This window comes from Salvelinus namaycush, chromosome 20 (genome assembly GCF_016432855.1).
Source record: "Salvelinus namaycush isolate Seneca chromosome 20, SaNama_1.0, whole genome shotgun sequence".
Classification (NCBI taxonomy): domain Eukaryota; kingdom Metazoa; phylum Chordata; class Actinopteri; order Salmoniformes; family Salmonidae; genus Salvelinus; species Salvelinus namaycush.
The window spans coordinates 34,417,583-34,434,194 of NC_052326.1; the positions used below are offsets into that span (position 1 = coordinate 34,417,583).

General features: G+C 43.6%; 1 protein-coding gene across 1 annotated transcript; it reads left to right on the forward strand.

The window, feature by feature from the left end:
• The first annotated feature begins 10,352 nt into the window (after window positions 1-10,352).
• Window positions 10,353-15,825, forward strand: LOC120064776 (potassium voltage-gated channel subfamily B member 1-like). The gene is made up of 5 exons (XM_039015381.1): window positions 10,353-10,493; window positions 10,721-11,453; window positions 11,724-11,814; window positions 12,787-12,805; window positions 13,942-15,825. The coding sequence occupies exons 1-5, from the start codon at window positions 10,353-10,355 to the stop codon at window positions 15,823-15,825; spliced, it is 2,868 nt and encodes a 955-aa protein (XP_038871309.1).
• The last annotated feature ends 787 nt before the right edge of the window (window positions 15,826-16,612 follow it).

The window sequence follows — 16,612 nt, forward strand, 5'->3', positions numbered from 1 at the left end:
TTAAACAAAATACTGAGTAAAGGGTCCGAAAACATGTGTAAATGTGATGATTCCGTTTTTTAAAAATGTATTTGCAAAAAAAAATCTTAAAACCTGTTTTGCTTTGTCATTATGGGTATTGTGTGTAGATTGATGAGGGGAAAACAACAACTTAATCCATTTTAGAATAAGGCTGTAACATAACAAAATGTGTAAAAATTCAAAGGGTCTGAATACTTTTTGAATGCACTGACGGGCCGACCGAGGCATAGGATGAGGACGAGCCGGCTGAGGCGTGGGAGCCCAACGAACCGGCTGAGGCGTGGGAGCCGGGCTGAGGCGTGGGAGCCTGACGAGCCGGCTGAGGCATGATATGGAATGGGAGCCTGCCAAGCCAACCGATGAAAGAAAACCTCTAGTCAGTTAAGGCATGGAAGCCTGACGAGCCAGCAAAGGTATCCCCAATTCCTTCGGCAGCGGACCCGACGTCACCAACCAAAACAAAAAACTCCCTGATGCTTCCAATATTAGTGTCAGCATTCTGTGAGGACAGGCTGGGAGATGAGAAGCAAGTACAGCGAGTGAATATTTAATAAATAACAGACATGAAACAAGACACGGACAGCGTCTGGACAAGGGAAACATAACAACATTAATGCCTACACAGGGATGAAACAAGGATACCGTCTGGACAGGGGAAACATAATGACATTAATACTGACACAGGGATCACTGTGGAATAGACAGATAAAGAGGAGGCAATCAATAAAGTGATGGAGTCCAGGTGAGTCCAATGAAGCACTGATGTGCATAACAATAGTGAAAGGTGTGCGTAATGATGGGCAGCCTGGCACCCTCAAGCGCCAGAGAGGGGGAGCGGGAGCAGGCCTGACAATTTGGGCTGAAAAATTATATTTAGGGAAATTTTATAAGGGGAATGATTTGCTTTTGGAATTTTCTAAATATTTTCTATATTATTAATTTCCATGTTGGCTCTATGCCCGGGAAATGCCCTTGTCTGGAGCAAAGGATCGCAATTTCAAACCCTCCAAAACAATCAAAAATAAATAAATCAAGTCTTTAAAAATTTGACAAATTGCAATAATGAATGTTAACTGAAAAATTATCTTGTGTAGTTTCTTGAAATAGCCCTTTCTGACTTCAAATAATATTTATCTCCAAACTGTGATTCCCAAAAAGATTATGTCCAGAGATTTTGTGAACTCCGTCAGATTTGTCTAAAATCCAAAATGAATCAAGAGTGAGTAGGGACTGCTACACCTTAAGCACCCTTATTTCATGTAGCCATTACATGTAGTGCAACAAGACCACTCAAGTTCTCTACTTTTGATAGAATAAAAATATATATATTGAAATCCCCATTGTCACAACCATAAACTGTCAACTCCATCTCCCTGATAGGATATACATTTAGTGTTTTAGAGTCATGAAGCAACTACGGAAAAATAAATGTATATTTTTTATACCACTTGAATGAAGAAGAAAAATGCAATTTATATCAACTCTGTAAAACTCAAATCCAATTTTATTCGTCACATACTTCGTAAATAAACAGTGAAGTGCTTGTCAACTCTGTCAGAGTGCTGAAAAATCTAACAGAATGGTTTTGTTTTTATTGGGGATTTTCAAACTAATAATTGTCTATATTTTACAAATGTGTGTAATTAACTTTTATTTTTAAAGGCAAAAATGTCTGTTTTGAGTATTTTGTTGTCAACTCCGTCAGTGGCTTGTCAACTCCATCACTGATGGCTAACCCCGTTAAAACCCCTTAAGATATATTTTTCAATATTCTGAGATTTTTTTTTATCACTGTTCTGAAACATGCTTAAACTATTGACGTATTTGCTGTAGATGGAAGGGATAATGTTTGCTTTATAAATGTTGTTTTATTTCTAAATCTAGAAAATAAATGTCAAAATGCTAACGAAATTAGCCCTGGAGCATTATATAGTGCTATAAAATGAAACAAGAAGAAGTTTGGAGATTTGTATTACATATTTGAATAATGTTAGAATTAAACAATCAAGGTCTTTAACACTTTTTGGACAATACATGTAAAAATGAAATGTCTTTTATGGTGTCTGACAGAGTTGACATAAATCCAGTTAGTTGCATATTATGAAAAAATGTAAGAATTAAAGGGTTGTTCCATTACGTGGTGTAATAGCTGATACTTTGGTCTATGTTATTAATAAGAAACAGTAGAGATTGTCCCATCTTTCAAGAATCACTGATTTGTTGATTATATTAGACTTTATTAATATAATGAATAATCCAGGAATGTCAAAAGTTAATTGACATGAAAAAACTCAAGAAAATAGCAACTCTACAGAGCGCCAAGGACTACATTGAACGGCTAAATTACTTCCGGACACGGAGGGTCTGCGGAGCTCCTCCTTACCACTCTATTACTGAAACAGGATTATGTGTAGTCAAAGTGGGGGAGATTGCATGTGTGTATGTGTGTGTGTATGTATTGTACTGAATTTATAGACATGTACTGTGTGTGGTATGCACACAAGTGTACAGGAATGAATGTGTCTATACCTCACTTGAATGAATGTGTGTCGTGTATTGTATGTGAATATAGGCCAGATGTGTTAGCGCAGTGGTTCCCAAACTTTTTATAGTCCCGTACCCCTTCAAACATTCAACCTCCAGCTGTACCCCCTCTAGCACCAGGGTCAGCGCACTCTACAATGTTGTTTTTTGCCATCATTGTGAGCCTGCCACACACACACTATACAATACATTTATTAAACATAAGTGTGAGTTTGTCACAATCCGGCTCGTGGGAAGTGAGAAAGAGCTGTTATAGAACCAGGGCACAAATAATAATATAATAATAATCAATAATTTTGCTCTTTATTTAGCCATCTTACATATAAAACCTTATTTGTTCAGTCTTAAATAATTTCCCACACACAGTCTGTGCCTGTATTTAGTGTTCATGCTAGTGAGGGCCAAGAATCCACTCTCACATAAGTACATGGTTGCAAAGGGCATCAGTGTCTTAACAGCCGATTTGCCAAGGCAGGATACGCTGAGCGCAGCCCTATCCACAAATCTGGCAGTGGCTTCTGATTAAATTCAATTTTCACAGAACCGCTTGTTGCAATTCTGATGAGTCTCTCTTGTTCTATATCAGTAACTGGACTGGAGGCAAGGCGTGAAATGGTTAACGAATCCAGTTGTTTGTGTCGTCTGTTTCGGGAAAGTACCTGCGTAATTGCGCACCCAGCTCACTCAGGTGCTTCACTATATCACGTTTGACATTGTCCATAAGCTTGAGGTCATTTGCATACAAAAAACATACATTGATGGAAACACCTGTGTGTTGTCCTTGTTAATGCAGACAGAGAAGAGCTCCAACTTCTTAATCATAGCCTCAATTTTGTCCCGCACATTGAAAATAGTTGCAGAGAGTCCCTGTAATCTTAGATTCAGCTCATTCAGGTGAGAAAAAACATCGCCCAGATAGGCCAGTTATGTGAGAAACTCGTCATCATGCAAGCGGTCAGACAAGTGAAAATTATGGTCAGTAAAGAAAACTTTAAGTTTGTCTCTCAATTTAAAAAAAACTTATCAATACTTTGCCCCTTGATAAACAGCGCACTTCTGTATGGTGTAAAAGCGTTACATGGTCGCTGGCCATATCAGTGCATAATGCAGAAAATACTTGAGAGTTCAGGGGCCTTGCTTTAACAAAGTTAACCATTTTCACTGTAATAGCCAAAACGTCTTTCAAGCTGTCAGGCATTCACTTGGCAGCAAGAGCCTCTGGGTGGATGCTGCAGTGTACCCAAGTGGCGTCGGGAGCAACTGCTTGCATGCGTGTTACCACTTCACTATGTCTCCCTGTCATGGCTTTTGCGCCATCAGTACAGATACCAACACATCTTGACCACCAAAGTCCATTTGATGTCATAAAGCTGTCCAGTACTTTAAAAATATCCTCTCCTGTTGTCCTGGTTTCCAGTGGTTTGCAGAAGAGGATGTCTTCCTTAATTAATTGACCCCCCATAAACATAACGGATATATACCAGGAGCTGTGCCAGGCCCGCCATGTCTGTTGACTCATCCAGCTGTAACACATATAATTCACTGGTAATTGTTTCAAAACACCTCCTGCCATGTCACTGATGCGTCGTGAAACAGTGCAGATGTAGTACTGCTGGTAGTAGCAGTACTACCAGAAGAGCTGGTATGTGTCTCTATGGACGCAGGCCTTACTTTTTTTTAACCATTTATCAATTTTTGAGCAAACGGAATGAGCAGCAGCTTCGTTTGGCTACATACGAACCGTTTGTGGAATTTCCGCGAGAGAGTAACTGTTAATGTGATTGAATGTTAATAATTATTTGACTAGGCTACCTGTATTTGACATTGTGTTGTTATTTCGCTGAACACTAGATGGTTTAATTAGATTTTTGGCAGTGAAACGAGGCTACTCAGGCGAGAAAAAAACATCCTCCAAATGTATAGTCCCGTTGGAAAATCTAAATGGTCTGTTTGAAAATGTGAATCACATTTTTATTTGGGGTACCCCCAACGGCATTGCGCGTACCTCAGTTTGGGAATAGCTGTATTAGTGGATGGCAGTGGATCAGCAGGCTCTGTTACCTCATCATTCACTCCTAACGACTGAAAGTGAGGACATGGAGATCTCCCATCTCATTTCCTGTTTACGTAAGACTCAGACACCAGAGACACATTCAACCCTGCGGTTCTTTCACCACTGCTCCGCATGTCCACCTTACAAGCACACTTCATTAGGCACGCTGCTACAGCCCTGTCTGCTCATCAGGCCACATTAGCCAGGATCTGATGAGCGTGAGTTCCCCTCAAAGGCAGTAGGGGCTGTAACACTGAGGAAGACGGACACTAGAGCACATGGACGTCCCCCTCCAGGGGGAGCCCTGGAGTGGATGTTGAGTGGGATGCAGAAGTAAAACGAGCCATACGGCATAGTGACCTGGACGTCTTGTGGAGAGCATCCAGTATCCAGCTCAGAGTTACATCTAGCATCCAGCTCAGAGTAGTGTTACATCTAGCATCCAGCTCAGAGTTATATCTGGCATCCAGCTCAGAGTAGTGTTACATCTAGCATCCAGCTCAGAGTTATATCTGGCATCCAGCTCAGAGTTACATCTGGCATCCAGCTCAGAGTAGTGTTACATCTAGCATCCAGCTCAGAGTAGTGTTACATCCAGCATCCAGCCCAGAGTTATATCTGGCATCCAGCTCAGAGTAGAGTTACATCTAGCATCCAGCTCAGAGTAGTGTTACATCTAGGATCCAGCTCAGAGTTATATCTAGCATCCAGCTCAGAGTTATATCTAGCATCCAGCTCAGAGTTACATCTAGCATCCAGCTCAGAGTTACATCTAGCATCCAGCTCAGAGTTACATCTAGCATCCAGCTCAGAGTTACATCTAGCATCCAGCTCAGAGTTATATCTTGCACCCAGCTCAGAGTAGTGTTACATCCAGCATCCAGCTCAGAGTAGTGTTTACATCCAGCATCCAGCTCAGAGTTATATCTAGCATCCAGCTCAGAGTAGTGTTACATCTAGCATCCAGCTCAGAGTAGTGTTACATCTAGCATCCAGCTCAGAGTAGTGTTTACATCCAGCATCCAGCTCAGAGTTATATCTAGCATCCAGCTCAGAGTTACATCTAGCATCCAGCTCAGAGTTACATCTAGCATCCAGCTCAGAGTTACATCTAGCATCCAGCTCAGAGTTACATCTAGCATCCAACTCAGAGTTACATCTAGCATCCAACTCAGAGTTACATCTAGCATCCAACTCAGAGTTACATCTAGCATCCAGCTCAGAGTTACATCTAGCATCCAGCTCAGAGTTACATCTAGCATCCAGCTCAGAGTTACATCTAGCATCCAACTCAGAGTTACATCTAGCATCCAACTCAGAGTTATATCTAGCATCCAACTCAGAGTTATATCTAGCATCCAGCTCAGAGTTACATCTAGCATCCAGCTCAGAGTTACATCTAGCATCCAGCTCAGAGTTACATCTAGCATCCAGCTCAGAGTTACATCTAGCATCCAACTCAGAGTTACATCTAGCATCCAACTCAGAGTTACATCTAGCATCCAGCTCAGAGTTACATCTAGCATCCAGCTCAGAGTTACATCTAGCATCCAACTCAAAGTTATATCTAGCATCCAACTCAGAGTTATATCTAGCATCCAGCTCAGAGTTACATCTAGCATCCAACTCAAAGTTATATCTAGCATCCAACTCAGAGTTATATCTGGCATCCAGCTCAGAGTAGTGTTACATCCAGCATCCAGCTCAGAGTAGTGTTACATCCACCATCCAGCTCAGAGTTATATCTAGCATCCAGCTCAGAGTTACACTGTGGCGTGTATTCATGGCTGCCAAGGGAAGCCAGGCTTCCCCAAAAAATGTACCAAGACATTTTTTTTTTAAACAACGTAACCTTTCCTTTGTCTCTCTGTATTTCATAATTTTTCTTCAATTCGAAAAAGGCTAAATGTATCTCACCAGAGAAAGCATGCGAGATAAACGCTCCCCTGTCTCTGTATGTGTAGCCCATCTATCTGATGCTGTCTGGTCAAAAAGAGTATGATATTGATGTGAATCGTAGCATTGAATGTAAGGGAAGCAGGTGAGCATTTGGCCTCCCTTGATGAAAAATATGCAACAATAGCCAATCAGCGTTGAGCTAAAAAAAAGTGTCAAGTGATGTGATTTGGCTTCACACCAATCGCATCCCATCAAAAGCTAAATGTCATTGACAAACAAAATGGAATCGTTGCATCTCGTTGTGTTGTTGTCCACCGGTGGCTAGCTAGCTAAAATGGGTCCTTTCCTAAATTAGCCATGGATGGAGATAGGGTTATGAACTTATGGTTTTACTTAATTCTCCGTACTGGCCAATGATTATAACAATGATTCTCATCGAACCATAAATGCATACATTGTGCCCCTGGCCTGAGAGGATGGAAGTTCAATATGTAGCTAGATGTAGTAGGCTAATGTTAACTAGCTGGCTCATCGGTGGCCATGAAAAGGAAGTTAGCAAGCATTTTAGCCAGGTAACGTAGGACAACAAAAACGAAAAGCGTGTACTGTATGGAAGAGTCATACACTGAGTATACCAAACATTAGGAACACCTTCCTAATATTGAGTTGCACCCCCCTACAAAGTGTCGAAAGCGTTCCACAGGGATGGTGGCCCATGTTGACTCCAATGCTTCCCACAGTTTTGTCAAGTTGGCTGGATGTCGTTTGGGTGGTGGACCATTCTTGACACACACAGGAAACTGTTGAGCATATCCCGTTCAAAGGCACTTAAATCTTTTGTCTTGCCCATTTACCCTCTGAATGACACACACACACAATCATGTCTCAAGGCTTAAACATCCTTCTTTAACCTGTCTCCTCCCCTTCATCTACACTGATAGAAGTGGATTTAACAAGTGACATTAATAAGGGATCATAGCTATCACCTGGATTCACCTGGTCAGTCTATGTCATGGAAAGAGTAGGTGTTCTTAATGTTTGTATACTCAGTGTAGACCGTTTCGGCATAATGAAAGAGAGAGAGGAGAAGAGAAGAGGATGGCATTGGCGTTTCTCTACAAGTAGGGTGAGTCAACATGTTTTCTACTTATGCACGCAGACACACACAGAAACATACATACACACACACACACACACAAATCAGTACCATGGACAGCCACATGATATTTAGTTTACGTTGATTGGACTAAATCATTTACAAATATTGTTTTTAGAATATTTTAGTTGTCACTGAATTAAACTAAGCATAAGTGATTTGATGCTGTATTTATGAATCATATGAATTCAAATAATAAAACATTTATGTAAAAAAAAATGATGATGTTGAAATGTTAATGTTGAAATGGTGCTGGAATAGTGGAGGTAGGTCCTGTTTTCTTTGCAACTTGCAGTAACTCTCCGGTGCTCTAAATCAATAGTTGTTTAGTAGTCTGAAAATATCTGAAACAGTAACTTGATTGACCATGCTGTAGGTCAGGGCTCTCCAACCCTGTTCCTGGAGAGTAGGTTTTCATTCCAACCCTAATCTAGCATACCTGATTCTAATAATTAGCTGGTTGATTACCTGAACCAGGTTAGCTACAACTGGGGTTGAAGCGAAAACCTACAGCTCTCCAGGAACAGGGTTGGCTCTGAGATTTAACGATACTCCTACGAAGGTTTTAATGATGAACTTAACGAGAATAAGACAAAGCCTTTCAGATGCTTTTGGGTAACTGGGCCCTGTTGTCTTTGGTACTTGTAGTGTTAATGGACGCATTGTAATAATTGTTGCACTACTACTCTTAGATTTTTAAAAATCTTTAATTTAAAATCTATAGAAACTATTAGACTAGAAAGGTTCAGAACAGAATCATCACAGCACAGTTGAAAAATATATGGCAAATAGCGTTCAGAGATAGATGGGAGTGGTTGAGTAGAGCTAAAGGGTGGGACTAAAAATAACAAGATAGCTAATATAAAAAATACTGTGTCTGTAAAATGTATATAGGTTCAGAACTTTTGTGAAACAGCACAGTTGGAAAATATATGGCAAATAGAAATGAAAACAGGATGGTGTTCAGAGATAGATGGGAGGGGTTGAGGGTAGCTGAACGATGGGACTAAAAACAAACAAAAGATAACTAATGTTAAATATACTGTGTCTGTAAAAAGTATATAGTATATATAAGCTGGAAGTAGAAGCCTAAGTGTTGTTGTCCATTATTTTACTCCAATAGGGGAGGAGTGGAAGGGTTAGGGGAAAATAATAAAATATATACATGTTTTTTGCACTTGTTGTGCATTGCCTTTGTTATGTTAACTAGGCCTGCTATTTTTGTTAGCTTATATTGTTTGTTTGCTTGCCATGCTATGCTATGAAGCCATTGATAAATAAAATATCTGGCTTCTGCCTACCATGCCACACCCTTTCTGGCCATTCATTGTTAACTGCTGCGTTACCCATGTTAGCTTTACGCATTTTATATGCTTATTGCATTGATATAGTGTCATTTATTATTGCCATTAACAGCCAATTAATGATGTATGTTCACTGATGTTATTGCCCTTTATTATTTGCACCTTTCTGTGTCTCCTTTTAGATAAGCCATACTCCATACAAAGCCAATCAAGTCTCAATTCAAGACGAATCACATGTCAACTACTGTCAATCATTCCCTGCCATGTATCATCTCCATTACCTGAATCTATAAAGACTTAAGCTGAACAGAATCTCTGCCTCTGCCTGCTCTTTAACTGAAGTCCCACAGTAGAGGGGCATCACCATAACCCTCCCCTAAACCTCAATCAGTTACAGTCTTGTAACAGTTTGTATACATTCGTAGAGTATGCCAATTGTCGTAACAATAGTTGTGTTCACAATTGAAGAGTATAGCCTACGTCTGCATTTCAATGAGCAGGAAAGGATGCTGGTGAAGCATATCCATACCTATAAAAAGGCTAATTTTAACTTACTGTATTAGTCATGTAATTACATGAAGTTCATGATGATCGACTCAGATACCATACTGTGCCCTTCTCCTTTCATCTCTTCCATTATTAGGTAGAGGGAAGGACCAGCTATAGATCAGGAGCCTGCTGGTTTTCTGTTCTACCTGATAACTAATTGCACCCACCTGGTGTCTGAGGTCTAAATCAGTCCCCGATTAGAGGGGAACAATGAAAAAAAGCAGTGGAACTGGCTTCGAGGTCCAGAGTTGCTTTGGGCGCTATAGCTACCTAAACTATATAGAACAGGGATGGACGGCTCCAGTCCTTGGGGGCCTGATTAGTGACACACCCGACTCCGAATAATCAACTAATCATGGTTTTCTGTTTAGAATGCAATTAGTTTAATCAGGCGTGTTAGCTATATGGCTGGGGGGAAAGTATGACACCAATCAGGCCCCCGAGGAATGGAGTTGCCCCTCCCTTATATAGACAGTTGCTGATAATTACTTCATACTCACCTGATGGCAGAGAGAGGGTGAAGGTCAAAACTTGGTATGTCAAGCCGTGTTAGCTGGGTCTGGCTAGTTTTGCTAGCTAGCTAGCACACACTGGATGTAACTCTGAGCTGGATGCTGGATGTAACTCTGAGCTGGATGCTGGCAGGTAGCCTAGCGGTTAAGAGTGTTGGAATCCCCAAGCCAGAAAGGTGGGAAAATCTAACGTGGACGTTGATTAAGGCAGCCCCCCCCCCCCCCCCCCCCCCCCCCACCTCTCTGATTCAGAGTGGTTGGTTTAAATGTGGAAGATAGATTTCGGTTGAATGCATTCAGTTGTGCAACTGACTATGTATCCCCTTTCCCTGGATGCAACTCTGAGCTGGATGCTGGATGCAACGCTGAGCTGGATGCTGGATGCAACGCTGAGCTGGATGCTGGATGCAACGCTGAGCTGGATGCTGGATGCAACGCTGAGCTGGATGCTGGATGTAACTCTGAGCTGGATGCTGGATGAAACTCTGAGCTGGATGCTGGATGTATCTCTGAGCTGGATGCTGGATGTAACTCTGAGCTGGATGCTGGATGTATCTCTGAGCTGGATGCTGGATGAAACTCTGAGCTGGATGCTGGATGTATCTCTGAGCTGGATGCTGGATGTAACTCTGAGCTGGATGCTGGATGTAACTCTGAGCTGGATGCTGGATGTAACTCTGAGCTGGATGCTGGATGTATCTCTGAGCTGGATGCTGGGTGTATCTCTGAGCTGGATGCTGAATGTATCTCTGAGCTGGATGCTGGATGTAACTCTGAGCTGGATGCTGAATGTATCTCTGAGCTGGATGCTGGATGTATCTCTGAGCTGGATGATGGATGTAACTCTGAGCTGGATGCTGAATATATCTCTGAGCTGGATGCTGGATGTATCTCTGAGCTGGATGCTGAATGTATCTCTGAGCTGGATGCTGGATGTAACTCTGAGCTGGATGCTGAATGTATCTCTGAGCTGGATGCTGGATGTATCTCTGAGCTGGATGCTGGATGTATCTCTGAGCTGGATGCTGGATGTATCTCTGAGCTGGATGCTGAATGTATCTCTGAGCTGGATGCTGGATGTAACTCTGAGCTGGATGCTGAATGTATCTCTGAGCTGGATGCTGGATGTATCTCTGAGCTGGATACTGGATGTATCTCTGAGCTGGATGCTGGCTGTATCTCTGAGCTGGATGCTGGCTGTATCTCTGAGCTGGATGCTGAATGTATCTCTGAGCTGGATGCTGAATGTATCTCTGAGCTGGATGCTGAATGTATCTCTGAGCTGGATGCTGGATGTATCTCTGAGCTGGATGCTGGATGTAACTCTGAGCTGGATGCTGAATGTATCTCTGAGCTGGATGCTGAATGTATCTCTGAGCTGGATGCTGGATGTAACTCTGAGCTGGATGATGGATGTAACTCAGCTGGTTGCTGAGCTGGATGATGGATGTAACTCAGCTGGTTGCTGAGCTGGATGATGGATGTAACTCAGCTGGTTGCTAAGCTGGATGCTGGATGTAACTCTGAGATGGATGCTCTCCCCAAGACGTCCAGGTTGCACTGACGTCCTTCCTGCTAGTTTTACATCCGCATCTAGTTCAACATCCAGTCGAGGACTCCCGTCCAGGTGAGACTCCACCATCCGTGCACATATTCCTGAGTGTTACAGCTGCCTCTCCTCAAAGGTCCATTTTGGAGCAAGGGCTCGGGAGCCAAGAGCTCTGTGTTCCCTAGTACGCTACTCTACTCACACACACTAGCCAGAGAGATGAGCATGTGAGTGCATGCAGTTCCCATTCACATCACACTGTGCTGCTCGGATTGTAGTTGATATAATTTATCTGGATTCTCAGTGTGTGGGGAGCAGCGCTGGAGCTGGCTCTGTGCCTTTACATGGTCCATGGTCTGTTTTAACCAATCGTGAGCTCTCCCCATCCCTGCTTTGTAACCCAACACTGAGTATGTTTGTGTGAGAGATAAACATCTAGACTAGACACCGCGAGCAGGTTAGATTAATCTTTCAGTAGGACAAGCAGATATTCCTGTTTTATTTCATGGTAGTATAACACCTTTAAAGGTGTTACCATTCACGTGATATAGTGTGTAATGTGTGAAATTGTGTGGAAAGTTTTGGAAAGTCATTGTGAAAAGTTGTTTATGTTTGTCCCACTGGCAGAGTTACAGTATTGCATGTCTGGATGTCAGGCGTAATGTGCACTTAGTCATGTATGATGTATAGTATGCCTAACAACCAATGTGTGTACGTTTAGGTGTGTCAGTTCAATACACAAGAACCACAAACACTACACAGTATCCTTGTAAACACAATGGAAATATAAGGATATGGTGACATACTGCATATTCAAAGTTATTTGTCCTTGCAAATATGTAATGTGCAGTTTACACTTGAAACTTGAGTCATTAATGGTGATTGGTTGAGTGAATCTTTCATGGGAGCAAATCCACTTTGGATCTAATGTGTTTGTAGATTTTCATCCATCACTCTGGTCCCTCAGGATCCTGACTAGACAAAGGACATGTTAGGGGTGGCCCTGATTGAGTTTAAACTCTTGTCTGGCCTTTAATTCACTCTCTTTTAACTTGGGCATCAAAATGATGCTGAAACGCTTTAGTCCAGTTTGTCTCTACCTCTCTTTGTCTTTCTTTGTCTCTTTGTCTCCCGTTGTCTCTCTTTGTCTCTCTCTCGCTCTCTCTCTCAGACTCTCCCTATCTCTCTCTCTTTCTCAGCCTCTCCCTAAAGGCCAGGGTGGGTTTGCAGGCACCTCACCTGCCAGGATTAATTAAAGTTAATGAATGCTGAGCACTGCCAGGGAGTAATCCTGCACTGCACTGACCTGGGACATGGATAGGGTCACAGCCTCCACCGTGACCTTGTGTTGGATTGACACACACTGGCTGGTAGAGAAATAATAGGTGTGCCACAAGCAGGGTACACACGGCCCTGAATGCACTCTGTTAATCCAAAATACCTTATCCAGATCCTGATGTACTCAGCATGTAGTACTCATCATCCTGTTCCCTGTGACCTTCTTACAGGTCCAAATGCTCTCATCATGCAGTGGAGTTGCAGACTGTGCTGTGAATCTATGTCTCTAGTAGTCTGCTAGTAGTACACTCACTTTGCAAGGTGCTTTGTAGAAGAACTAGGACAATAAGTCTGAGGGAGTCAGTCTGAAGGAGAGAGGCAGATGAGGAGGGACTGAGAAGAGGCATAAAGCAGGATAGGAACAAGGGCACACATTTGGCAGGGATATAGCACACCACAACTCATAGCTGAAGAGATAGCAGCTGACAGCCAGCTGACAGCCAGCTGACAGCCATCACACCCTCCTACTGTGATAGGGAACGCTGGTAATACACACACACTATCTGAGGATCAATGTGCACCCTCATCTCATGGTGTGTGTTCTGTCAATCACAATCCACAGAAAATACAACATTTGGTGGCAAAGAAAGTGGGTTACCAGGGAAACTAGTATTTTGGTTCACGTTTTTAAAAGGAATGGCACTGACATTCTAAACATTATTTTGGTCAGACTTGAATGACTAGGCCATCTAGATGATATTTATCTTTGAGATTTTTTTCTCTTTAAAAACCCGCTAGTCCTGATAGAACAGTAGCCTTTTCATAATGTTCAGGAGAAATTAGTCAGAGAGCTAAGTGGGTCATGAATTAATCATATTTTTCAGGCGTCAGCTTTACATAATGACTGTTATTATTTGCTGGAGCCGTACTTAGGATATTTAAAGCATCTTTGAAAGTTGTTTTATCGCATAGTTGGATCCAGACTAAAAGGCCTTGAAATGCTCTGGCATTAATGTTCAACATGTCATTGCACTGAAGTTTGACTGATGCGTGTTGTCTTGGTTGTGTTTCAACAGGTCCTGGCCATCATCTCCATCCTCTTTATCGTGCTGTCAACTATTGCCTTGTCTCTGAACACCCTCCCGGAGCTGCAGGACATAGACGAGTTTGGCCAGGTGACAGACAACCCTCAGCTGGCTCACGTGGAGGCGGTGTGCATCGCCTGGTTCACAATGGAGTATTTGCTCCGCTTCATCTCCTCGCCAAGCAAGTGGAAGTTCTTCAAGGGTCCGCTGAACATCATTGACCTGCTGGCCATCCTGCCCTACTACGTCACCATCTTCCTGACTGAGTCCAATAAGAGTGTTCTACAGTTCCAGAACGTCCGGAGGGTGGTGCAGATCTTCCGAATAATGCGTATTCTGCGTATTCTGAAGCTAGCCAGGCATTCCACAGGGCTCCAGTCTCTGGGCTTCACCCTGAGGAGGAGTTACAATGAGCTGGGCCTGCTCATCCTCTTCTTGGCCATGGGCATCATGATCTTCTCCAGTCTCGTCTTCTTCGCTGAGAAGGACGAAGAGGACACTAAGTTTAAAAGCATCCCTGCCTCCTTCTGGTGGGCCACCATTACTATGACTACGGTGGGGTATGGCGACATATACCCAAAGACTTTATTGGGCAAGATTATTGGGGGTCTGTGCTGCATAGCTGGAGTGTTGGTGATAGCCTTGCCCATCCCTATCATCGTCAACAACTTCTCAGAGTTCTACAAGGAGCAGAAGAGGCAGGAAAAGGCCATCAAGAGGCGGGAGGCCCTGGAGAAAGCCAAGAGAAACGGCAGCATCGTTTCCATGAACATGAAGGAGGCGTTCGCACGCAGCGTCGAGCTCATGGACGTAGTGGTAGAAAATAATGGAGAGAACATGGGGAAGTTGCAGGGCAACCACCTGTCTCCCAGCTACAGGAAAGGGACTCCCAAGCGGACTACCTCAGAGACGGGTTCCGCCAAGTCTCTGGAGCCCAGCTCACCAGACAAAGCCCTTCCTGGAAGCCCACAGCACCTCAACGCTCAGAAACTGGAGGAGATGTACAACAAGATGGCCAAGACCCAATCTCAACCTAACCTTAACAACAAGGACAAGGCACCTTTATCTAAAGCAGCCAAGAAGAGAGATGAGATAGAGATGGGAAGCATCCCCATGGAGCCTGCCCCAACCACAGACATGAGGAGCATGTCCAGTATTGACAGCTTCATGAGCTGCGCTGCCGACTTCACCGAAAGCGCCCGCTTCTCCCACAGCCCCAGCACCAGTGTACCAGGGAGGGTTAGCGCCAACCCCGTGCTTGAGATCACCCTGGAGGATGAGGCCATGGACGGCCCTCACACTGCTAGCAAGCTCCCTGGAGGACGAGGCTCCAAGTGCGGCCTCCCTGACAGCCCCCGTGGCCTGCGCTTCAGTAACCCTCTCAAGAACCGCTCACTCAAGGTCAACTTCAAAGGTGGCGGCGCGGGCCCCTCCTTCTCCTTCTCAGCACAGGGTCCAGGGGGTGGGGCCCTCTCAGATAGCTCCGCCCTCTCTGACCACTCCTTCATGAGTCCTGAGGTGTCTGTCTACACCACCGCCAGCAGCAGGACCCCACCCCATGAGACCCTGATCCCCACAGTCTTCACATTCCACGACGCTTCCATTAGTAAGTTCATTGACGCTGACACAGACGAGGAGGAGCACCTCCATGATGGCTTAGGCACCAACCCCTCCCAGAGGCTCCTGGGAAAAGCCAGCCCCAAGCTCAGCTCCCATAGCAGCCACCACATTGCAGCCAACCACCTGGAGGGCTCCCAGAGGATGCTGGCTAATAGTGTGTTCCCCTTGGAGGGCAGGCCAGGGGGGGGACAGGAGAACCATGTGCTCTCCCGGGGAGAGAGCAGTTGTTCAAACACCAATAATGGGAGCAAGTGAGGCAGGAGGAGGGAAAAGGTAGTATGGAGAGCACCCAAACAGGAGGACATGGTGCAAATACTACAGAGGAATAAAAGAAAACATGAACTCTAACCCATACCAGGAGCTGCACCTCTACTCACTTGAGTAAAAGGCACTGAAAACACATTTGGTGTTTTTTTTTGGTTTGTAACAAATGCCCAATAAGTAGAACTTTTGGGACACAGGAAGGAGCTCACTCTTCCTTCCTTTTCCTGCTACTTGAGTGCATAGACCGTCAGGATGGCAGCAAAATTACTGAAGGCATTGGGGGATGCTACTGTGGGACTGAGAAAGAGAGGGTGCATTGCTGTATCCAAAGGGGATACACATAACTCTGCAGAATCAGGTCACGCACAGTAGATTTAGCCATTACTGAATCAACATTGTGTTAAGAGAAATTTAGTTTGTTTTCTTCCTCAAAACTGGCCTTAGTTATATGTGACTGTGTGTATGCATAGCATGTGTGCGTGTGCTTGTATGTCTGTGAGTGTATGTTTATGCATGATGATAGGCAGATAAACATACACATACACACACAGGCATACATCATTTGATGTATATTATTTTCCCGTTCTTTTCTAAAAAAGTAAATAGCATCATTTCTTTGGTTTGTTATTTTGTAATGCTGTCTAAGAGGTGAACTTTCATCCCTGTTTCACAACAGTGTGGGTCAGCCATTACAGAGGACACAGCCACTGGCATATCCTGTCTGTTTCCTCATTCCCATCATGCCCCATTCCTGGCATGAGAAAGTGAATATTGTGAT